The following is a 24,842-nucleotide window of genomic DNA, read 5'->3' as shown; positions in this document are numbered from 1 at the left end:
GACAATACTGCGGCCATTTCAAGATCAAGCAGTTTTTAATCATTTTGGAGGATGGATATTGGGTAACACCAGATCATTCAGAACCTGCCCCAGAGGAATTAGTTCCAGAGTCTGCTCCTGAGGAGGCTGTTCCAGAACCCCTTCATAGGTTGGCTGCCAACCCAGAGTCCCTTCACAAGATGGCACCAAGCTAGAGTCGCCAGCCATCATGGATGTCAGTCCTGTGTTCCCAGTCATCGTGAATGTTGCACTTGAAGACATTCAGGCAGTTAAGAGACCCTGAGGTCATAGAAAGATAAGGTAAACACAGAGAACTGACAAAAACCTAAATATCCTAAGAGGGAGGGCAGATGTCATTACTGTGGCACACCTGGACATCGGATGAAACTGTGTAGAGGAAAACTTAAGAGAACTGAACGGCTTTTCTCAGCTACTGATGACTCATCACTGCTTACAACCTTGAAGCAGCCCTCCTCTCCAACAAACCTGTTGGGCAGCTTTCTGAGGTGCAAACTGGTGCAGCTGTGAGTGCTTATCTTTTTACATCAAAGATGAAAGACTCTTTGTAAATAGAACAAAAGTATGTTCACTGTCACTTTTTTTTCATTGGGGAAGGGATAGTTCACCCCAAAATGAAAATTATGTCATTGATTGCTCACCATCATGTTGTTCCAAACCTGTGTCCCCCTTAACACAGGGCAGTCTTTAGACTACTCTCTCTATCCACTGCGGTTGCAGGTCAGTCAGCACTGTCTGTGGCCGGACCCAAGTATTTTAGCTCAAACCTTTACCGGTTTGAAGCATAAAGAATAAACTCATTTTCTAGGTAATATTTTGTTAGCAGATTCTTTATTGAAATTAACAGAGTCAATAGTCAAAAATTAAATAAAGTTCAATATTTATTATTTTCATCTGACCGTAAAATTAAAATGTGAATTTGTAATAAACTTGGTTTAGTTTAGTTCAATGGCTCCGCAACCAGTCAGCTGTTTATCACAACATTGATTGCTATTCATCTCTAGAAGCATAAACTTGAAGCCAATGTTCAAGGAAATATTTATTTGCCCATCTATCAGTAAAATTAAAATGTGAATTTTTAATAAACTTGAAGCTAAATGACTAGTACAATTAAAATGTATGACTCTGCAAATCAATTATAGCCTAATAATTTACAACAACTGTAATAAAAAACTAATGAATTGGGATTTTTATCACAATAAAAATATATCACTATATACAGTATATTTCAATAAAAAGTAATATACAGGCAGTTATGCATGTGCATAGTTCTGAAATACTCTCCTAACATAATATACATATATTTTTTTCTTAGTCATAGGTTAGTTTATATTAATATAAAAGGCTAAATATCTTCAGAGAACAAGTTTCTATGGTTACTTGCATCCCTTGAGAACCGAGAGCTGAGGTCATCCGCTCTCTTATCCTCAGATATACCCCGGTATGACACATAACTTGCTTCTTGGATCACCTCCCAGATGTACTCTGGTGGTGTGATGTTTTGGGGGCGTGGTTCTGTTAAAGCGCTTCTAACCTGTCAGCGCCACAGAAGTTAGTTCGCGTTGGTGATGAGGAGACTACAGTCGATCCGGTTTAGTTCTTTAAGAATGATACTTTTCGTTGTAGTAACGTGTTGGATTGGTAAGTATGTGCCGGTCTGAGCAGTAGTAACGGGTTCATTTATACTTGTTACATCTGATTTGAGGATAAGTCAGCTTTACTGGCACACAGTGCATTTACAATTAATACTTTTTTAAAGGCATTGCTGCTGGTGTTGGTGAAGATGATGCGATTGAGTCGCTAACGGTGTCTGAAGGAGGAAACCTCACCATCTCTATTCACATCGAGAAGTTTGAGAAAGACCCTCAGGTTTTAGTTTTTCGTCTCAAGTTGGACTCCTCTCGGGAACCGATCGCGCAGATGATCTGTCATGAAGGAGACTGTGACCAGAAGAGCTGGAGACCCGGGGTTTCTCTGATAGTATCGGATAGAGAGAATATAACTCTGATAATGCATATCAGCTACAATCAAACGGGGCTCTACGAGATTCGCAAACACAGCAACAAACCGCTCGAAAACAAGATTTACAACGTTACAATGTCTCGTAAGTATCAGCATGCTGTGTTGTCTTTGAGTTCTGAAGTATCACCAAGTCTTATGAAATCCCCTGCTGTATTGCATCATTATAATTTTACAGGATTGCATGAGGACAGCAGCGTGTTATGAAAAATAGCTGTTTGTTTGGAAGTATTCAGACGTATGAGGGCATTTAAAGACTTTGGGAAAGCATATATAAACGCATATCGCATATTTCTCAGTTTTTGTTTTTCTCCGGTAAGCAGAAAAAGCAACTTAGCCACTGTATGCTATTAAAATGAAGGTAGATATTTGTTCGCAATTAACCGAAGAAGTAGAATAACGAAGAAAGTTGCCATTCAACGCAATCAATGACTGAACTCTAGTGAACTATGCCACAAATGAACCGGTTGCATGTTGCGTCGTAACGTTGCGTCATGAGGAGGCGTGCGCGTGCGCAGAGCTGTCTGATGAAACTGCTTCATTACGAATCTTTTGTTTCGAATCAGTGTACTTTTTTTTATTATTGCACAAAAAGGGTAACATTCAAATAAAAACAATACAAAATATAAACAAATAAGACAAAAGTAAAAAAAAAAAAAGTTCAGTTTGAACGAATAAGGATACTACGAAATACCAGAGGGATTGAAGAGTGTCTCATAATATTTTATCTCGGTCTCTGTGAACCCGTGAATCATGCTCGAGCTCATTGAGATCGTCCCCCAGCGGCGAAGCATTGCACCAGTGTCTAATAGTTTCTACCTGATCTCAGATCAGTTTAATCAATTTTAAGGAGACGTTTGTGTAATTAAATGAATTATAAGTAGGTAATACTCTCTATTATAGAAGCTGTCCATAAAACAAACAAAGCAAGCCCTGCAAATTAATATAAAATATTTTAAAAACCACAGACACTTAATATTTAATGGTATTTTATAATTTTTTTTATTGCATTTAATGTAGTATACTTTTAATAAAATATTTGCAATGAGCTTTAAAAGCTGTTTTTCTGCATGTTTTTGTTGCATTTACACACTTTTGACCAGCGAGCGCTTCGAATCACTGAATCATTTTGTGAAGCATTGGTTCAATTGATTCGAAGCTTTGAAAAGCTTCGTTTCTCCCATCACTACCTGACATACTATAACACCGAGTCAAAGCTAACCAAAGCCTTTGGGCTATAACATACAGCAGGCCTTCAGTGTTGCCAATTTAGCGATTTTGCAGATAGATTTAGCTACTTCCCCACCCCTTTTGAGACTTTTTTTCTTCAAAAGTTTAGGTACAAATATAGCAAGTTCTTGGACAAACCCTATCTAAGTTTTTATCTTGCCCACTGATCTATGTTCATCTTCATATAGATCAGTGAATTTGTCATTCTGATGTGATCTAGTGACATTTAGCTACCAATTTTAGCTACTTTCAACTGAAAGCAGTTGGCAACGCTGCTTATGATTATGTTGCTCTGTACAACAGATTATGCAATTTTTTTTATAGCAAAATATAATACAATAAAAAGTGAATAACTGTCATCGTGAACTGGAAAATGAAGGATCGTCAAGATAAATTTTCACGTAGACCTGAGAAAATATTGCCGGAAAGCTATGGATGGATGAAGGGATTAATCGATTGTATTGCTTGAGAGATCAAACATCTTTAACTTTTGACGTTTCACAATAAACAGAAACTCACTTGAGCGTCTTCATGTTATTACGGTGATTTGAAACAGGGGTTTTTAACTTTTTAGCTGACCCTCACATGTGACCCTGGACCACAACACCAGTCATAAGGGGCAATTTTTCAAAACTGAGATTTATACATCATCTGAAAGCTGAATAAATAAGCTTTTCATTGATTATGGTTTGGTAGAATCGGACAATATTTGGCTGAGATACAACTATCTGGAATCTGAGGGTGCAAAAAAAAATCTAAATCTTGAGAAAATCACCTTTAAAGTTGTCCAAATGAAGTTCTTAGCAATGCATATTACTAATCAAAAATTAAGTTTCGATATATTTACAGTATTTTCATGGATCATGATCTTTACATAATATCCTAATGATTTTTGGCATAAAAGAAAAATCAATAATTTTGACCCATACAATGTATTTTTGGCTATTGCTACAAATATACCCCAGCGACTTAAGACTTGTTTTAAGTTCTTTAATTTATTACTTTATATGAATTAAATAATTTGTTATTTTATTTTACATTGCTTTTCTCTTTTCCCCTAGACCTCTTTGCTTGTGCATATATGCATTTGAACCTAAATCGAAAAAATCTATGTGCATTTATTAGTTATTTGTAAGAATTCACTCAACGTTTTTGTTCTCATTGTCCCTTACAGATCCTCCACTCAGTACCATCATCCCAGAAAAAACTGCTTCTGCCACGTACAGTGAATTTACTCCAGGAATAACTGCAGCTGCAGTGGCAGTTTTAGTGGTCCTCGCTTTAGTGGTCCTCATTGGCGCTGTCATTTATAGGAAACACAGAAAGGCAAGTATCATTGCAGAGCAATTTATCTTGAATCTGTCTTATGAAAATAGCATCTTGCAAAAAAAATCAGCTGATTTGCAAAACTATATTACCGAATTTCATGATGCTGCATTCAAAAATATCAATAAAAATGCTGTCTTACACATTTTACAAAATAAGATGGAAGATATTTAAAAATAAAAAAAGATAAATGTATCAGCTTTAATGCAAAACAACAGACACAGTCAAATGTCAAAAAATTTTAATGACAAAAATAAGTTTTTAAAATGTATTATTTAACTTCTAGTCAGCATAGTAGTGGAAAAATTACAAGAATAATGTCTTCCTTAGTAAGAAACAAGTACTGGATTTTAACCAGGTTGGTGTAATTTTATTGTGCATTGAAAATGGAATGGTTGGATATTATAACCCTAAAATAGCTATAGCTTATACTTTGGCATCTACACCATTATTTTGTCTTGATTTGCATGGCATCCTATAATTGTGTTTTTCTATTGATTTAGGAGGAGGCACAGATCATATGATCAAGTGATCATGCAAGTTCCTTATAGTTACTGTATTATTGCAGCCTCATCCAGTGCAGGCCTAAGCTGAATGGAACGACAAGATGGGTCGACTATAGGAAGTCCAAATGTTTCATTCACTGAGGAATGTAACCACTGGTGCTGTTTTCCCAGGAGATTCCGCTGCCTTTGAGTATTTGCCTTTTGGGTATTTTGATCTGAAACTTCACAGACACATTCTGGGGACACCCAAGACCAATATTACGTCTCGTTAAAAGGGGCATAATGGGTGTCCTTTAATAGTTTTGCATCAGTATGAATGGTTAAATGACTGTTGCTTTTATTTGTAGCAGCATTGCACACTTTGTTTTCTTTAATTAGAAATAGGCGATTTTCAAGTATTAAGCTGTTTCTGTTTTTAATATGTGACTCTGGAGCACAAAAGCAGTCATAAGTAGCACAGGTATATATGTAGCAATAGCCAACAATACACTGTATGGCTCAAAATGATCGGTTTTTCTTTTATGCCAAAAATCATCAGGATAGGAAAAATCATGTTCCATAAAGATATTTTGTAAATTTCCTACCATGAATATGTCAAAACGTAATTATTGATTAGTAATATGCATTGCTAAAGACAATATTTTGAAGAAGGTGGGTATACGTTCATCAACTTTCTACTTTCATCATTCTTTCTTTCATCAACTTTTTGATGTGTCTGCCCCCTGAATCAGATTTCTGATTTTATATTTTATTGGATATTGTTTTATCCTAACAAACCGTGCATCAATGGAAAGCTTATTTATTCAGCAGATGATGACCCTTATGACTGGTTTTGTGGTCCAAGGTCACACATAAGCTTCTTTGTTTGGACCTTGGACCAAACAGGCTTTATTTATTATTGTTTATTTATGAATTATAATATTATAATATTTATGGCATTATAATATTTTTGTATTGTCTGTGCATTCTCTTTGTATTAATTATATTGTTATTCAAATACATTAAAGTGTTACTGAAGATATCTCTGCTAGGCTTCTCTGTACAAAGGCATTTACAACCGTGCATTTTTTAAAATCTGCATAATCCTACAAAAAAAATGTATTTAGATTAAAACAGGTTATGCAGAATTGTCAGTTGATTTGATTGGAAAATGGAAGCAGAACCAAAAGCATTGAAAGTAAAAACATTTTTATCATCTTAAATGCTTTCCATTCTCTTACAGTATGTGTGTTGGCTAAACCGATTATTGTGATGTAACGACAGAAAGTAAACATACACATAAAACGTGCATCTCATAAAAGAAATGACCAGATTATGTATTAGTGTCCCTAATTATCATTAGCTGTGAGATATGGTACTTAATAAATAAAAAAAGCGCAATATACAAAACAATACATAATTATAAGAGCATGTTATGTGTATATTGTCTAACAACAAAAAAGTGCAGCAATGGTATATGCACTCTAAAAAGTGAACATGGGCACTAACCAATGAGTTAAGGGATTATTTCTACCTTAAAATTACTTATTTAATTGTCAAATTAATAATATATTTTTACACACAACAGACCACAGACAGAGGTCCCTTTGTTATAATGGAATGCTTTTTCCAGAGCATGTTTTCTAGATATATGATACTACAGTACAGAGCTTACTTGTTTTTGTTAGAAACTGGTTCCCAGTTATAAAATACAACAGGACCAAAATCTATTTTTACGAGTGTAAAAGGAAAGGGCAACTACACCAAATCTCACAAAAGTATCTTCAGCACACAGAAGCAGCAGCTCTTCTCTGAGATGAGCAGAACCTCAAATGATCGAGAAGAAATCCAACAGCGGCGATTCCCACCAGACCAGACAGAACCAGCCGAATCAGAGCCGCAGTGACCCCACAGTGATCCTGACAATCTGAAAGAGAACAGATTTATTCAGAAACATCTTCTGTGCCATTAAATGTCTTTATGAAAATGCTACACAAAGTTCATTGTGGCAGGAAGAAGGTTCTGTTTTAAATGTAGTTTGAGTTCTCGTATACCTTCCTGTCGTGGGCAGATCTCTTTTATGTGAAGATGGACGGTTTTGTTGTTCACTGGGTTTGCAGCCGTACAGCTGTATGTCTCTGGATCATTATAATGAAGCTCTAATGGTAAACTGAGGTTGATGTTGAGATCAGGATTGCTCGTCTGATTCAGCACTTCACCTCCTTTATACCACGACATAGACACGTCTCGATCATTTTTCACAGAGCAGACCACAGAGCAGATCTCCTCTGTTTCCTGTGATGTACCTGAAAGAAAAGAATTCTACTGCTTTCATAATTTACAAAAAGAGTCCCACAAACAGCATCATAACAAAACTATTCAAAAAGATGTAATATTGGAATTATTTTATGGAAGCTTATTTCCACCAATTTTACAATTCACAATTCTGACTGTCCGCCCAGAATTCTAAGTTTAAGTCTTACAATTCAGACTTGTTTACCCCAGAATTCTAAGTTTACATCTACACAATTCAGACATTTCCCCCCAAATTCTAAGTTTACCTCTTGCATTTCTGACTCTTTTAAAAAAAAAAACTGAATTCTGTTTATATATCACAATTCAGACATTTCCCCAAAAGTATACATCTCATAATTATGACTCATTCTAAGAAAAAAAGGCTGAAATATAAACTCGTAATTGAGAGAAAAAAGTCAGAATTGTAAGCTACAATAGTCCAATAGAAAATTGTATTATTTCATACAGAAATCATAAAGACAGACCTGTGGATTGGTGCACACTAACTGATGAGCTGCTCCTGATGGCTGGTGCAGAGACGGGTGCTTTATGACAAAAGGAACCATGCACATCACCTTAAAGCCATATCTCCCTTAATTAAAGATGCCAGTATTGCAGTGCAATAATCAATATGGAACCAAATCTAATCAATATCCTATGATTTCCATGTTATTTTTCAATAGAGGCTGCAGCTGTAACTTACCATAAACATGAACTTCGTATCTCCGTCCTGTGATGTGCGTATTGATGATGATTAAGGCTTCATACAGTCCAGATTCATTAGTCCTGATGTCCATGATTGTTAAAATTCCAGTTTTTTTGTCTAACTGCACTCTGCCTGTGAATCTCACGTCATAATGAGTGTAAATTTCCCCTTGATACATCTGTGCGAGACGAATATTTTCTCTGCCACTTTCAGTCGTCCACATTATCTGAACGTCTCCCTTTAGCTCTTCCAGTCCAGGATATAGATTGAGAACACCTCCCTCCATCACTTTAACCGTTTCAAAGTCCTTAACTTCTCCACCCACTGAGACAACATGAAAACAAGTGAAATATACAGGTAAACAAATATGGTATTGACAATTATGGTTTCTAAACACCTGTTGAATTTCAATGGTTTGATGTTTTGGGCAACCAACATTTCACCACATGTGGTCGACACAGACCATTACACTTACAGGACCTTTTGAATCACAGATATGAAGTATTTTATTTACATAAGACAGTGCATGGTTGTCTGAACCATACTGAATTTGTTGAAATCTCCCAAAATCCAATGCAGCATGCATGAAGAACACGATTCATATTATAGGATTACTGTTTTTCCAATGGACCTTTGCAACTGATATTTATACTGTTGTTGATCTTGTCATTATTGTTGTGTGGTGATGATAAAAACTCATTTGTCATTGAGGTTTGTGTGTTAGGTGTTGTGGTTGAGATGCAACCTTAAGATCCTTCAGAGAAGAAGATTGAAGAGTTAATTTCATATTAATTGTCCTAATCAGATTTAAGCTTGAACTGTGGTATAGAAATGGCAAGATCTTTGATTTCTTCTTTTCATGCATGTTTGTATGTATGGCGACACTAGCAGGTTTGACAGAAGATGATCTGAAGAGGATAAAGGAAGTCTTTTTGTGGTTTCAGACAATGCTGCATGTGAAGGACAGAAAAGTTTCTTTACCTCGAAAAGTGAAACCAATGGCAGAAATGAAAGCGTGGCACTTTTAGTTTAACACATAAACAGATGCAAAAATATTGTGAGAAATCACAAAAATTATTTACTTTTTCTTTTTATTTCTTTCCACTTATGTGACTTTTTTTCTGATTGTTAATGTAATTGCAACTGTGTATTGTTTTAGATTAGATTTGTTATGAATTGTGTATATTTACTAAAGATCAGCAGTCAATCATTTATACTGTTTACTGAACAGGTCACATGCTCAGCTGCATTTTCTCAAAAGTTCACAGTTATGCGAGTCATAAGAATGCTCACTTATCCGTGAGTGTATATATCAGCATGGAGCTGTGGCACAGAGTGGCCAGACACATTTTAAACTGTACATTTTTAAACCTTTTGTATTGAGGACAATTAAATATAATTTCATCTTCTTAAAATATGCATATAATGTGTTATCTTACCTTCCACGCAGATTAAATATAAGATGAAAGCCCACATACGTATGTGTTAATATTGCGTTGAGTAGTTGTTCTCTGGATGATGCCTCTGAAACTCAACTGAACAGATGGACTTTTGAGGAAGTGACCTGCAATAAAATCAGTTACTTGGCTTCTACCACAAGAGGGAAGTGCTGTAGTGAAAACTGACTCTCAAACACATGTCCACTCACCTTTATAACTTTTTCCAACTGATAAAAAAATGTGTATTAATCTGTTGAGGCACGAACAGACAGACAGATGTGCAGGAAACATAATTAACCTTTTTTTCTCTCACTATAAATTAATTTCCCTGGTAACATGTTTGTGTTTCCACTTACTTTATCATTTTATGTAATCATTTTCTCCTTTTTAAAAAGCCTCAGTTATGTCTGAAGGACAAGACAACAGAACAATGAATGCTAGACTGTTTGGCAGAAGGCTTATGTTTAAATAAATAGAGAAAACTACTCGGCCCACATTTAATATATTAAATGAAATAGCATTTATTCGTTTTTCCTTTTGTGCTATGGATTTATTTATTTTCTATTGGAATATTTTTTTGTTCATTTCTTATTTTTTATTATATATATTCTTATTATATACAGCTGTGGCTACTGGACATGTGCACATATAGTCATTTTGTCACATTGTACAACAATACTGTTTTTGCATTATTGTAAGGGGCATGTTTAGGGTTGGGGGAGGTGTAGATGTTAATATAACACAATCTAATAGGTAGAAATTTACATTTAGTGTTAGTTTCCGGCTGTTTTCATTATACGGGCCCACATGGGTCCCAAATGGGTTCTAATAATAATTGGGGTCACATACCCTTATGGGGCCCAAATAGGTGACCACACTGACCCCACAAATAGCCCATATATGGGGGGGGGGGGCACAGTGGGTCGCAGCTGGGCCCCATTCCCCATTTATATTTCTTTATTAATTCCTCTGGATAAAGTTAATGTGCTAATATGCGAAATCATCTTCCAAACCACTCCAACTCTTTTTTTTTTTTTGGAAACCTGTACCTGACCTGATCTGTTGATTTTGTGTTAAATACATTTTAAAGTGCATGATAAAATATTTCAACTGTTAAAAAAATTATTTCATCTCAATCTCTAAATCACATTTTTATTGGGTAAAACTAAATTTTAAACAAAACTAGATAAAAATTACTTGAATAGATCAGGATAAAATGATATTCCTAGGCCTGTGCAGACTCCTGTGTTGAATACAAAATGAATAAAATAAAATAAAAACAATAAAACAGACTAAATTATACTCTAAATAAATTAATAAAAAATGAAAATAAATATTTAAATAATAGATAAATTGGTGTTTACAATGCCAAGTGAAAGTCACAGTGTTGATTAAAGTCTGCATTTCCATTTTACGTGATATTCATGTGTGGTTCCCAAAGCTGATCAAAGTCTTTTCTCTTGCCCTTAGCATTATAAATTAATCTCTCCAGTCTGATAGAGCTGAATATCTCCTTTTTCCACATTTTCAACCATGGAGCATTCATACTCTTCCAGCATAATGCAATAACTCTTCTGGCTTGAAGGAGACTGAAAACCAGGATTTTAGTCTGTTTCAACATAAAGTCTAATGGATATATTCCAAGAATACGGAGTTTAACATTCAAAGGAATAGAATTAAACATGTCCAACATACATTTAATAACCACTTTCCAAAAGTTTTGTATGTTTGGACATTCCCAAAGCAGCCATATCACCCTGCAGCCCAAGACTGGTTGCCCACTGAAGCTAAGCAGGGTTGAGCCTGGTCAGTACCTGGATGGGAGACCTCCTGGGAAAACTAGGTTGCTGTTGGAAGAGGTGTTAGTGAGGACAGCAGGGGGTGCTCACCCTGCAGTCTGTGTGAGTCCTAACGCCCCAGTGTAGTGAGGGGGACACTATACTGTAAAAAGCACCGTCCTTCAGATGAGACGTTAAACTGAGGTCCTGACTCTCTGTGGTCATTAAAAATCCCAGGATGTCCTTCGAAAAAGAGTAGGGGTGTAAACCCGGCATCCTGGCCAAATCCCTGGCCTCTGACCATCATGGCCTCCTAATCATCCCCAAACACTGATTGGCATCATCACTCTGTCTCCTCTCTACCAATAAGCTGGTGTGTGGTGGGCGTTCTGGCGCAATATGGCTGCCGTCGCATCATCCAGGTGGATGCTGCACATTGGTGATGGTTGAGGAGATTCCCCCCCCTTCTATGTAAAAGCGCTTTGAGTACCCAGAAAAGAGCTATATAAATGTAACTAATTATTTTTATTATTATTAAAGGCAATGATATAATGTACCTTTATCATCCAAATATTTAGAGCACACATCTGAGATGTTAACAGACTTATGATGTTTAACAGGACTTATACAGGTTCTCATTAGCTATTTGTATTGAAGTCATTTAAACCTTGTATTTATTGTCTACGTTTGTGATTTAAGACATGCATCATTCCAGTCTTCTTCATCTAGCCTATTTTATGAATTATTTTAACTTAGTTTATAGCCTGACTGCAATCAGTTTATCCACTACAGCCCTCAATGAGCCCAACGGCATCTGACTAAAACATGAGGGAGTATTTAAATGGCATTTACTCAAAGAAAAGTGATTCTAAGTCTGGCTTCTCATTTCAGTTATGGTTTTCATTGAATAGTGCCATTTTACAAACATTTTGAAAGTGGCTCATCTAATCAGATTGATTTATATAAAGATAATACTACAACAAAACAGACCTATTACAAAAGTATCCATATGTGCAACATTCTAAATTGTCATTTTATCATTCTTAATTTTTGAAGTCATCTAAAAAAATTTAAGTGACAAAAATACCTCGATGAAATCATTATTACTCATGAATCTGCCCTCGGCATTTGTCTCAAATCCCAACTCTGCTTGAACTTAAATTTGGGTTTAATTCCTCACCTAAAGCTATACTGGTTTCAGAAAACTTTGAATATAGCAACAAGTCACATGGACAACTTTTAGGATCCTTTTGATGTCGTTTGGGAATAAGTGTTAAATACTTTTATTCTCAGAAAACCAGACAGATACAACAAATATTTTTCAGAAATAGATTCATCGAGATTTTAACAATATTTTTTTCTGTGACAGAAAATATATCTGTCCACTACAGTGGACATCATGCACCAAAGAGTATCATTCTGCCTGGGACTATATATAGGTTCTGCCTTATTTTGTATGTTTTGTTCAAATTATGATATAATTTACACTTGAATGGTTTTATTGAACAGAAATATTAAATGTGACCCTGGAGCACAAAACCAGTCTTAAGTCGCTGGGGTATATTTGTAGCAAAAGCCAAAAATACATTGCATGGGTCAAAATGATCAATTTTTCTTTTATGCCAAAAATCATTAGGATATTAAGTAAAGAACATGTTCCATTAAGATATTTTGTAAATTTACTACCGTAAATATATCAAAACTTAATTTCTGATTAGTAATATGCATTGCTAAGAACTTCATTTGGACAACTTTAAAGGCGATTTTCTCAATATTTAGATTTTTTTGCACCCTCAGATTGCAGATTTTCAAATAGTTGTATCTCAGCCAAATATTGTCCTATCATAACATATTCAGCATTCAGATGATGTATAAATCTTAATTTTGAAAAATTGACACTTAAGACTGGTTTTGTGGTCCAGGGTGACAAATAGTCTTCAGATTTGAACATTTATTTCAATGCTGACAGTCTATATTTATTAATTAGGTCATATAAAACTCTAGGCATACATGTATACTGTATGAGTGCAGATACGTCTGCATGACTGCGTTCGAGTGTGTGTGTGGTGGGAGGGTGTGTGTGCTTGTGTGTGTTTGTAGTTGTGCTCACTTGTGTATAAATAGCCCCCAACCCACCCCTGTCCCATAGACACACTTTTGTCACACTTCACATTTCTGTGCCGTAATGATATAGCTTGTTGTTATTGAATGTTCTTATATGTATTCAACCTATTTTCATGTAGTAAATATTTTAAAAACGTGTTTTTTAAAACCACACATTTATTTCTATTGATTCACTTTTTATAGCTTTGATGCATGGTGTCCACTACAGTGGACATATATGTAACTCCCTCAAAATATAATATATTGACTTGATTTTTCACCTGTTTAAAAGTAAAAACAAAGGTATTTTTTTAAATTAATTTCTGATTTAATAATTCATGCATTAGAGGATTAAGTTAACTGTCGACAATGCCAATATGAACGCTAAGCAGGACCGAATGTATCATTTTCCTTTTTGGTCCGGACCCAAAGAACCAAACGAACCGAACTACAAGTGTGAACACACCCTTAAACACCTCACTGCTAATGACTTCTTGATGTCAAGAGAAATTAATTAGAAGCTTGTTACCAATCTCGTTATTAAACTGCATATATTTTGGTTACAAACTGAATATGTTTTTCTTCAAATTATAATTTACACGTTTATTTTGCTCCGTTCTGCGATCCACAGTCAAAGCTCTGCTTAAAACCAATAAAGACTACAAAACGAGGAATCATGGGTCTGATGAGCTAATGACAGAACTTTCTCGAACTTCCGCTACTTGTCGCGGAAGTATCTGATTTGCTCTCAGCACAGTGTTGTGAATTTCAACCAATCAGAAAAAGAAACCGGTGGAGTTTAATACAGACAGGGACCAATCAGGAAGCACGTTCCTGTAGCTATAAATGAGTTTTGGCCCGCCTCCGTCCGTCACAGAAGCCAAACACCTCGGAAAGATGCGCCATATTCTGCTGGTTCTCCTCATTTCAAGTAAGTATATAAAAGTATAATACAAGCAGGTGCGGTTCTAGACCTTTCCCATTGTGAAATCCTTAAGTGTGTGTTTTAAGCCCCCCTGTCAGTCATCTCAGTCCCCCTGAAATTATACCTGTCTGACCGATCGGGTGCTGCTTCCGCAAAAAAGGTTTCAGTGTTTTTGAAGAGTTTTCGGTTTAAACACTCAAATGATTTCACGCCGTTTCATCGCAAATAGTGCTGAAGACAAGTCAAGTAACTTGGGCTTTGTGATAGTTTAGTTTAGTTTAGTTCGTTCACACAGAAGGCCGCTGTTCTGAAATAAGTGATGTCGTTTCCTTCCGCGTCTGTTGTTGGAAAGAACAAGTTTTTTTATTGCAAATCAAGAAACATTACAATACGTGAAATTTAACAAGGGGGATACGTACAGGATCACGTAGAAATAAGGGCAACATAAATCAGCATGGAATATCATCACAAAAAATAAATTAATTAAAGATATCTTACAACGGATTCAAGAATGTTAAATGTTTTAGAAGCTTTGGAATTCAAAGGTTTGGACACATTCTTAAAAGAAGTAAAAAGAGCGTTCTAAAATTAGAAAACATTCTAAAATTAGGTTTACATTGAATGGTTCTGGCTTTATGAATGTGAAATTTACCCAGAAGACAAAGCAATAATATAGTATGTTCAAGATTGCAGTCTTTAGAATGAAAATCTGACAGGAAGATGATAGCTTCTGTAATTTCGATTGTTTTGTTACAACAGAGAGAAATTAACACGGTAACTTCTGACCAAAAAGATTTAGAGAATGGGCAATGACAAAACAGATGTAGAATAGATTCTTCATCAGTATTACAAAATGAACACAATGAAGCTATATTCTCAAGTTCTTTAATTTTACTTGGAATAAAAAATTTGTGAGGAGAGGTCCATAAGTTATTTAAATCAGAGTCCGGATAACAGATCCTCCATTTAGATTGTGCTTTAGAGGGGTATCCTGAAGCTGAAGATAGGACATTTCTGATAAAGACGTTATTGCATTTTTTTATCTAATACATAAACTCCATTAAATGCAAGTGTAGGAAAATGGTTGTTTACACAGCCATAACATAAATGTGCTTTAAACAAAGTTTTTAAACTGACAGGGATACTTTTAATCATGAAAATTTGAGAGTTTAGTAGGTAATTTACTACACTTAAAGTTACAGGATAATAAAAATTTAAGGCCACCACAACATTTGAAGATTAGGTTAGGGATCCAAAACCAGGGTAACTCATCATTAGATGAACAATTCTTAATCCAGTTCATTTTGAAAGTCTGGTTAATAGTATTAAAATCTAACACCCTCCTTATAATTTCTAGTTATAGATTTCCTTGGAACACATTCTGTCTTATTTTTTCCAAATAAAGCGGAATAGCAGAGAGTTAATAGATTTGATAGTTTTTTGATCAACATAAAGGGAAAAAGCAGGATAAACTAAGCGTGATATGCCCTCAGCTTTAGTCAGCAGGACTCTCCCATAATTAGTCAAGTCTCTCTGCAGCCAACAACATAATTTGTTTTAAATATTATCTAGTCTTGGCTGAAAATTGTGATGGAGACGGTCTGAATCTGATCTGCAGATATCAACTCCTAGATATTTTACATGATATTTAACTTTAATACCATCAACAGAATTTTTATTTGAATCATGTACATATAAAATTTCACTTTTGGTGGAATTTACTACTAAACCTGAGGCTTTGGAGAAAAGATTAAATTCATTTAAAGCAGCAGAAACTTCACGGAGGACGATTCATTCTTCTTTATTGATTGTGAATCTTATTAAAGCCAAAATATATATTTGGTCAATATCGAACTTGTTTTGAATAAAATATAGCGACCCATAAACATATTCACCGGTGGCAGTAAAGTTAGTTTGGGTTTGATGTTGAGATTTCTTCTGGCTATAATCCGCATTATATTATTTAAATATGCAAATAATATCGTTCTTCATGATTTATAAATTCAGTTCCACGGTCCTCCTGTCCGAAATCAAATTCTTTATTTTTTTTTGGTTACTCTTAATTTGATTATTTATATACAGTGGTGGCCAAAATTATTAGTACACTAGTATTTTCAGCAGCTAAAAATGGTTTAAAGTCAGTTATTTCTATCTTTTGCTGTAGTGTCAGTAGCAAATATCACTTTACATTTCCAAACATTAATTTTGCCATTAATTGTAATAATCCAGTGAGATTTTTGTCTGACAACAGCCAGTGCTCCACACAGAGATCTGGGCCTGTATTCTTAAAGATTGTAAGAATCCTTTTAGAGAGCTCCTAATTTAGCTTAATTTCTAACTAGGAGTCTTAGCTTAAAAGTGATTCAGGACCAATCTGAGAGCAACTGTGAGCGAGGAAAAGACTAAAACTTTTATCTTAGTGAGGAGGCGGGGCTCACCCCGTTGTTAGCTATGACACAGTCTTTTGAAGACTGTGATTGGTTGGTTGTCCATGAAGGAAATAAAAGAGTGCTTTTAAGTGTAGGGTATATTATAAGCCTTCACTTTGAACTTTTTCTTTTTAGTGTCTAACATCACGTTTCTGATTTGTGAAATCTAGAAAGAGTCTCCCTAGCAGAAAGACACAAATTTTTATTTTGTTTTTTTATTTTTAACAAGGGTTTAGCGCCAGGGGCAGACAAGGCCAAAATTACAAACCGAACAATCATCTTTTACACCCCTATACATTTCCTGCCCAAAAAAAAGAAAACTAAATACAGTCCAGACTTGCCTAACTCCCTAAACCAAAAACAGTGCAAAGATGTGCAAAATAAAATGTTGTCAAACCCCCTACATCCCTTAGTTTGGCAAAGCTATATACAAGAAATGTATATACACAAGTCCATAGTGAACAGTTCAAAAACAGCATCCAAATCACGGTCAATCAGGCATGAGTCAACTTAAGTAGTATAGCAGATCGTAATCTCAATCACACTTGCACTCAAGATCTTAAATAATCACTTACAATCTCTATGGTACAACACTAAGACTAAACAAATGACTACAACGATGGCCCGCAGTGGCAATGAGCTACACAGTCACACCTCTGGCACAATAACAGAGGTTGAGTGTTTGGGACGGTCCTTATATCATGGTAGGGGAGGAGAACCAATCACAGCCTCCAGCAAATTATCACAATGAACCGCCCACCTGTAACACAAACATGTACATACACATACACAGACAATATTAATGAACAAAATCAATAGACAGATGACTCCTAATAGGTTCACAGTACATTTGTGGTCAGTTAACCCTTCCCTGAGTCCTGAAAATCTAAATTCTTATTTGTGAAAGGGTTCATAGGTACAGTTGTGTTCAGTTAACCCTTCCTAGAGTGCTTAAAGGGATAGTTCACTCAAAAATGAAAATTCTGTCATTAACTCACGTAGGTCAAGATGGCACTTGTTTCAATCTAATAGTTCAACTTTTGAAACTACATGCATTATAAAATTAAGAGTCACAATGAAAACTGAATCGTGGTCAATCATGTCGTTCCAAACCCGTAAGACCTCCGTTCATCTTCGGAAACACAAATTAAGATTTTTTTTATGCATCCCGAGAGCTCTCTGACCCTCCCATAGACAGCAAGGATCCTTACATGATCGAGGTCCAGAAACATAGGAAGGAGATGGGTAAATTAATCCACGTGACATCAGGGGTTCAACAATAATTTTACGAAGCTACGAGAATACTTTTTGTATGCAAAAGAAAGAAATAACGACTAGTTATTCAACAATTTGTCTCCTGCTTGTCACCCTAGCACCAGTTTGGAGAATATCCACTGAACGTAAACTATGTATGTGTCAGCTGTTTCTACATTATTTGCGCTTTGATTTGAATGAAAACATCATATCAGTGTGGCGCAGCGGACACAAAACGGCATACACCATATACTTTGTGGATATTCTCCAAAATGGCACTAGGGTGATGTGCAGGAGATAAATTGTTGAAAAAAGTCATTTTGTTTTTCTTTTGCACAAAAAAAGTATTCTCGTATGGTTGAACCCCTGATGTCACACTGATTATTTTACCAATGTCCTTGCTATGTTTTTGAGCCTTGATCATGTAAGGATCCTTGCTGTCTATGGGAGGGTCAGAGAGTGCTCGGGATGCATAAAATATCTTAATTTGTGTTCGGAAGATGAATGGAGGCCTTGTGGGTTTGGAACGACATGAGGGTGAGTAATTAATGACAATTTAATGTTTGGGGTGAACTATCCCTTTAACTTTACTATTCTGTTTGGTGAAAGGTTTCATAGTACAATTTTGGTCTGTTAACCCTTCCCTAAATCCCCGACATTGCTACTGCTTTGTGGAAACTTTCACAAATGTACTGGGGAAGTTTTCACCAATCGCAGCATTTAGGGAAGGATTAAGTTGCCAAAACTGCACTGTGAAATGTTTCACAAATCAGAATAGGGATGTTAAAGACTCAACACACGGTAACTGACTAAATCTGTACCGTGAAATATTTCTCATATCATAATAGTCCATTAGTCCTCATTATGACACGACTACATGACCAATTTTATTCTGATTAAACAAATTCCTTGGACCGTTAGATTTATCGGCACAGCTACCTTTTACATTATCACATGAGAACAGAGCAGTGGAAAACGCTAAAATGAAAAATAATGGCTTCATCTAAAAAAAAAAAAAAAATGGTTTAGAATGGTCCCAGACTCTGTATTTATGGGAAATAGACATTTTAAACATGAACGCCTATTTTACACATTCCTGACTAGCGGACTTGCTGAGGGGTTGATGGACAAGATATTTGTTGTGAAAAAATTGACAAGTCACACAGGTCAAGATGGCACTTGTTTCAATCTAATAGTTCAACTTTTGAAACTACACGCATTATAAAATTGAGTCACAATGAAAACACTGATTTTGGACCAGAAGACCGCATCACCTGAATTCATATTGCATGTCTAAGACAGTCCAATGTGATTTAATAGCCAATTGAAATCTGGGCCTGTATTCTTAAAGCTTCTTAGAATCCTCTCGGAGAGCTCCTAATTTATCTTAACATTTTCTAACTATAATCTCAGTTTAAGAGCGATTCAGGACCAATCTGAGAGCAACTCTGAGCAAAGAAAAGACCATCTTTCATCTTAAGTGAGGTGGCGGGTCTGCCCATCAAATGGTTATAAGTAAATATACATGACTGTAGCAGCAAGAGAACGCAATGTAGATGTTGTAGGAAAAACAAATAAAACTGGTCAGTACTACAGTCATGTTTATTTTCTGCCATGTTTATTTAAACTGTAGATTGTGTCATGGTTCATGACTGATGTAATGATTTGCCCGAGGTAGTTTAATGTTTAACCATGTGATGCACTGACTCAGATTGAAATCATTTGGACTCAAATGTGTTCAAGCTATGAAATCAGCAACCTTGCAGTGCTTTCACAATGTTTTAGTTCTATTCTACAAACACATAACATGTAGATGTTTTAGATTTTTAATAACAAATGGCTAAAACAGACCATCAGTAATTTGTAAATTTTCATGTCAAAAGACGTTATGCATGGGAGTAGTTGTATTTTGCTGAATAAAGAGAGCAACTGATTCTGTGTTTAAAGTTTTATTCACAGATGTGGGAAAGGCATGAAACAAAATGACATTCACGAAACACCTGTATAGAAATATATAATATACATGGCCAGGTAAAAAAAAAAAACAAGTGTAAAATGACTAAGCTTTACATACACAAGTGTCTACTCTGACTGCTGTATAGGAATCTTGATCAACACAAACCAAGCACATGTCAGGATTTCTGTGGTAAGTATGACCTCCTATGGGTCTGAAACCTGTAATATACATTAATCAAAAAGGGCAAACATGAACAAACTACATGAAATCAGTCTAAAGGTTGGGAGAATTATTTATATTTATTTATTAATCTTACAAGTTGATGGACCCACATTATTTTTACTTGTTGAATAGGCCACTCCAGGATGACCCACGTGTTTTTAATATTAGAAGATCAATATGTTATTTGTCAATGCAATCACTTTTAATTGTTTAGGTGGGGCAACTTAATGTTTTGCAAAGGCAAGTAAATATCTGATCTACTGGCCCAACCAGTCTAGCGGTCCTTATGTTGAGGCCTGAGTTATTTATTTTTTAAAGCTAGTTAATACTTGTACATGATGATCCCCACCCCCTGGACACTAATTTTCTTTGTGACCATCGATGAGACAAAATCTCAGCAATTTTGATGAATGACTGTGCTATTTTTATTTTTTTCATTTGTATCTGAATATCAACATCTGTGAAATTTAGTCAGTCGAAACCGTTTTAGCTGATCTAAATTTGTTTCTCTGAAAAAGTGAATCTATTGTGTTGAATATCAAAGTGTTTTTTTTTCTTTATCTGTTTGTTAATGAGGGATTTGTGGTGTAAATGTTCTAGTTTTATTTGATTTTTGTAATATTCTATGTCTCCATTTACTTACAATGGCCCAAAAAATCATTTGCACACTTGGCCACAATTTAAAATGCATAATTACATTCTATTTAAAATATAATCTCAAAGTTTTTTTTTTTTTTTTCATGAAATTAACTTTGCAAATAAGTTAGCTATATAATACTTTTACTCCACAATGATTAAATTGGTCAAAAGTTTTCTATTTCAAATAAATACTGTTCTTCAAGCTTCCTTTGAGTCTCTCCGTGTCTCTAACACGGTTTCCACTTTCATTAAGCTCAGCTGTCATAATAACAAAGATGTTTCTGAGCAGCAAATAATCATATTTATCTCTCGTACATTATTAAACACCGGTCGGTGCTGCAAGCTTGAACATAACTTGAAGCAACGGAGCTCTTTACGTCTTAAAATTATAATAAAATGTATTTAAACAAACTATTTTGAATAGTTAACATTAGGGGTTTTGACTATTTTGATAAATGCCTTATTGAACAAAGTATCTTATCTTTTAGTAGAAATCTTACCTTTTGAAGGGCAGCGTATATATAATATCAGTGCAACTGCTGTAGGCTAATGCTACACAAGGAAAGTCATGGAAGATAGCACAAAACGTGCATAACTGTTATGAAAAGGTAAACTGTAGATTAGGTATAATTCGGCGAGACGCTGAAGCTACAGTTAGACCTAATTTTATGAATGCACACAAGGTGTAAAATGTCGTATCCGAAGTTTGCCTTAAAGCGGCTTTGAAACTCGTCCCGCCCCGCTCCGCTTTAGCTCCGCTACTAATACCCGGCCGAGGCGTCTGTTCTGCCACAGTTTGGAGCTTCAGTGACAATCGAGTCACACGTATCCGCTGCTGAAAGACTTTTACTCCATCAAGAGACGAACCGAGCAAAATCCATGAAAATCAGCCACTTCACACTCATGACCTGTCTTGCTCTCACCGGTAAGTGAAGTATTCTGGTGTTTAGCTCTCCGTTGATCTCTGAGGTTCCGGTCACAGTGACGGTACGCCTGCGAAAGAACCCGGAAACACTTGGAAGAGAATATCGAGTGTTCGTCATCAGTGCTCCGTGAATTCGTGTCATGTCCTAAAGACCGCATCTGTGCTAAAGACGGGTTAGAAATAAAGAAAAGGTTCTGAATTTAAAAAACGCAAACTTTAAATATGTACGACTGGAGTGTTGCAGCAAGGTGAAGCAGATTACGTATTTTAACAATTAGGATATACATTTTTTTTGTTAAACTTTTTTTTTTTTTTAAGACTCCAGAGAGCGTCCTATTACGACCGCGGTGTCCGTAGAAATTTCGCGAGTGCAAACATTGTTTAAAAAAAAGGTGTCAATAAGCAATATAAATATGTATTTTATCAGGTGCCGTGAGCGACATGACAGTGGTTATAAGAAGGGGAGAAAACGCCACCCTACTGGCCATAACACCTGACATGAAGGAGATCAACCGAGTGACCCTGTGGAATCGTTACGAAAACGGCACACTAGTTCCCTTCCTGCGGTGGTGTTCCATCAAAGAGAAGCTGAGAGGATGCACCGACATCGACGACAGACTCCATCTCCAGCCTGGATCCGAGAGTCTAATCCTCCTCGGGGCCAAAGCCACTGACGCAGGAGCACACATTCTCGAAGTGATCGGGAATCACACGATCAAGAAAACTTTGGACATTGTATTCAACGGTTAGTAATCTTCAGTGCTGTTAAAATGTATTGTTATTATAACTTTATTTGGGCCAGTTGGGTGAATGTGACCATAATAAAAAAAAAAAAAAAAAAATGACTTTGGCTCACACACACACAGATATATATATATATATATATATATATATATATATATATATATATATATATATATATATATATATATATTTTATTTAAATTTTTTTTCTCATCCCAAATAATTTTAGAGTCTTCTGGTAGCACGTCCACCACAGTCAGCCCACCATCAGAAGACAACACAGTGACTATTGTCATCGCAGTGTTAATCATAATGGTGGTGGTCACTGTGTATGCTGCTTATATAAAAAGGTAAGTATTATTACACAAAAATATATAGCAGCAAGTCTGTTTTTATAACAGGTATTAACAGCAGTGATCATATATTTTTTACAGTGCAGTTTAGTGTGATTTCAATCTCTCATCCCTCTACAGAAAAACCGGAAGAAGCCTGATTTCCTTGACTTCACAGTGGATTCAGAAGAGGCGGACACTCAATCAAGCATCACTGGAGGTCAGTCCACTAGACTTGAGGTCTTTGGCTTTTGTGATCAAAATACATTTGAATTGGGATTTAACAATTTACAACATGCAGCAAACTAGACCTTAAATTGATCAGATATTTAACTTTCTGACACTGACAGACAGTCATAAGGGTCAGTGCTATAGTTTTTCAAATATTTAATCCAAATCGGTTTTATTTGATTGTTTTTAAAAGACAATATTAAAACATTAAAGTTTTTGACACATTGACATTTGCCTTTTGAGATTTGAAATATGGACATTTTCTTTATTAGAATTGTGGGATAATTACTGGTTTTCTAGCCCTTTTAAAAAGTGTCAATTAATTGTAATTCAAAAATAATCTTCACAGAGATTCATTCTGTATGAATTGCATTTTTATGTATTTTTTGGTAAAGTTGTCGATCATTGTAATTTTAAATTAAGTTTTTTTCTGAATTATGCTCATTGTTTAACAATTTTTGTTGAGCAAGACATTATAGATAGTACATATAATTATAAAAAAGGTGTCCATTGAAATAAATATATTGTTTGTTTATTTCCATGTAGTTAATAATAACCTAACTTCAATAGCCCTGTACAAATGTGTCACTTTACTGACATAAGTACTAATAGTGCAAAACTCTTCTTTTCCTATAATCAGCAGATGAACACAAACGCATCCTCTGAGGAACGCTGCTTGGTAGAGAAGAAACCAGAAGACCTTAACTGCACCCATCCAGATGCACATAATTTAATCAATAATAATAATCAGAATCCGGTTATTATTATTATTCCATAAGTTCAGTCTGCCACAGGAGCTGCTGAAACAGTTCTACTCTGCCATCATTGAATCCATCCTCTGCACTTCAATAACTGTCTGGTTCAGCTCAGCTACCAAATCTGACCTCAGAAGACTACGGAGGGTAGTCCGGACTGCTGAGCGAATCATTGGTACAACCCTCCCCACTCTCCAAGAGCTGTACTCATCCAGAGTGAGCAAAAGGGCTGGCAAAATCACTCTGGACCCCTCACATCCAGCACACTCCCTCTTTGAACTGTTACCGTCTGGTCGACACTACAGAGCTCTGAGCACCAGAACGACCAGACACAGGAACAGTTTCTTCCCTCAGGCAATCCATCTCATGAACACTTGAAAATAATTATGGAACACAACACTTATACACTTATCCAACACACATACTTGGTTTACATTTCAAATTTGCACACAATATACCTGTACATACAAAACTGTCTATTGTAATATACCTGTACATAAAATTGCCAATTTGTATATTGTTGTATATAATAAATAATTTTAATAAAGTTCAAATTGTTTACACATCTGTTAGGCTACGTTTACATTAGTGCGTGTTCATTTTAAAACACATCATTTCTAGGTTGTTAAAGACTTTAAAATCTTCATCCACTTTCATAAGTGGGTGTTTTATTTTCTTTCACCACATGTTTTATTGTTATTAAATTCTGGTGTAGTATGTCTTAATTATTTGAATGCATAAAAACAACTAAGTTTATTTAAATTTATTCTTAAAACAGCCTTATGAAATGTTTTATTTTTCCTCAGAAATTCTGTGTTCTGTATCTGGTTTTCAAATGAAGATATAAAACATTAATTTAATTTATCTTTAAATCAAAGTTTATTTATTTTGGCAAACAAAGGGGGTTTACTATTAAAATTAAAACAAGGAATAACTGTTGTGTGATCATTACTAAGAAAATAAAAATAAATAAAGTTAATCATTTTAGTAGTAGCCTAGTAGTAGCAGTATGTACTGTCCGCTGAACAATA

The 24,842-nt window shown here is 35.4% G+C and overlaps 3 protein-coding genes across 6 annotated transcripts; 2 read left to right on the top strand and 1 right to left on the bottom strand.

Annotated features, from left to right (window-relative positions):
- The first annotated feature begins 1,578 nt into the window (after window positions 1-1,578).
- LOC306859912 (uncharacterized protein) lies at window positions 1,579-6,459 on the top strand. The gene is made up of 4 exons (XM_079401315.1): window positions 1,579-1,659; window positions 1,778-2,122; window positions 4,442-4,593; window positions 5,097-6,459. The coding sequence occupies exons 1-4, from the start codon at window positions 1,587-1,589 to the stop codon at window positions 5,115-5,117; spliced, it is 591 nt and encodes a 196-aa protein (XP_079257441.1). The 5' UTR covers window positions 1,579-1,586; the 3' UTR covers window positions 5,118-6,459.
- Window positions 6,273-9,645, bottom strand: LOC306859904 (SLAM family member 5-like). Of its 2 annotated transcripts, XM_079401302.1 has the most exons (5): window positions 9,519-9,645; window positions 8,077-8,403; window positions 7,859-7,918; window positions 7,133-7,384; window positions 6,273-7,005 (listed from the first exon to the last, which is right to left on the bottom strand). In XM_079401302.1, the coding sequence occupies exons 1-5, from the start codon at window positions 9,553-9,555 to the stop codon at window positions 6,863-6,865; spliced, it is 819 nt and encodes a 272-aa protein (XP_079257428.1). In that variant the 5' UTR covers window positions 9,556-9,645; the 3' UTR covers window positions 6,273-6,862. The 2 variants fall into 2 exon arrangements, with proteins under 2 accessions (XP_079257428.1, XP_079257429.1); XM_079401303.1 differs by lacking the exon at window positions 7,859-7,918 and having other exon boundaries at window positions 9,519-9,616.
- Window positions 9,646-14,253: 4,608 nt separating this feature from the next.
- Window positions 14,254-24,378, top strand: LOC306859909 (uncharacterized protein). Of its 3 annotated transcripts, none has more exons than XM_079401309.1 (5): window positions 14,254-14,330; window positions 22,178-22,495; window positions 22,723-22,843; window positions 22,967-23,045; window positions 23,697-24,378. In XM_079401309.1, the coding sequence occupies exons 1-5, from the start codon at window positions 14,297-14,299 to the stop codon at window positions 23,832-23,834; spliced, it is 690 nt and encodes a 229-aa protein (XP_079257435.1). In that variant the 5' UTR covers window positions 14,254-14,296; the 3' UTR covers window positions 23,835-24,378. The 3 variants fall into 3 exon arrangements, with proteins under 3 accessions (XP_079257435.1, XP_079257436.1, XP_079257437.1); XM_079401310.1 differs by having other exon boundaries at window positions 14,287-14,330; window positions 23,700-24,378; XM_079401311.1 differs by lacking the exon at window positions 14,254-14,330 and adding an exon at window positions 21,843-21,998.
- The last annotated feature ends 464 nt before the right edge of the window (window positions 24,379-24,842 follow it).

This window comes from Barbus barbus, assembly GCF_936440315.1.
Source record: "Barbus barbus genome assembly, chromosome: 40".
Lineage (NCBI taxonomy): Eukaryota > Metazoa > Chordata > Actinopteri > Cypriniformes > Cyprinidae > Barbus > Barbus barbus.
This window is presented reverse-complemented; position numbering and strand designations above follow the sequence as displayed.

Excerpts from the sequence above, each read along its gene's own strand:
- LOC306859904 (XM_079401302.1), bottom strand. The coding sequence starts at position 9,555 with ATGTGGGCTTTCATCTTATATTTAATCTGCGTGGAAG. Across the intron at positions 8,404-9,518 it reads ATATTTAATCTGCGTGGAAG|TGGGTGGAGAAGTTAAGGAC; the intron begins GTAAGATAACAC and ends ATGTTGTCTCAG. Across the intron at positions 7,919-8,076 it reads ATACGAAGTTCATGTTTATG|CACCCGTCTCTGCACCAGCC; the intron begins GTAAGTTACAGC and ends TTTGTCATAAAG.
- LOC306859909 (XM_079401309.1), top strand. The coding sequence starts at position 14,297 with ATGCGCCATATTCTGCTGGTTCTCCTCATTTCAA. Across the intron at positions 14,331-22,177 it reads GCTGGTTCTCCTCATTTCAA|GTGCCGTGAGCGACATGACA; the intron begins GTAAGTATATAA and ends GTATTTTATCAG. Across the intron at positions 22,844-22,966 it reads TATGCTGCTTATATAAAAAG|AAAAACCGGAAGAAGCCTGA; the intron begins GTAAGTATTATT and ends ATCCCTCTACAG.
- LOC306859912 (XM_079401315.1), top strand. The coding sequence starts at position 1,587 with ATGAGGAGACTACAGTCGATCCGGTTTAGTTCTTTAAGAATGATACTT. Across the intron at positions 1,660-1,777 it reads TGTAGTAACGTGTTGGATTG|GCATTGCTGCTGGTGTTGGT; the intron begins GTAAGTATGTGC and ends ACTTTTTTAAAG. Across the intron at positions 2,123-4,441 it reads TTACAACGTTACAATGTCTC|ATCCTCCACTCAGTACCATC; the intron begins GTAAGTATCAGC and ends TGTCCCTTACAG.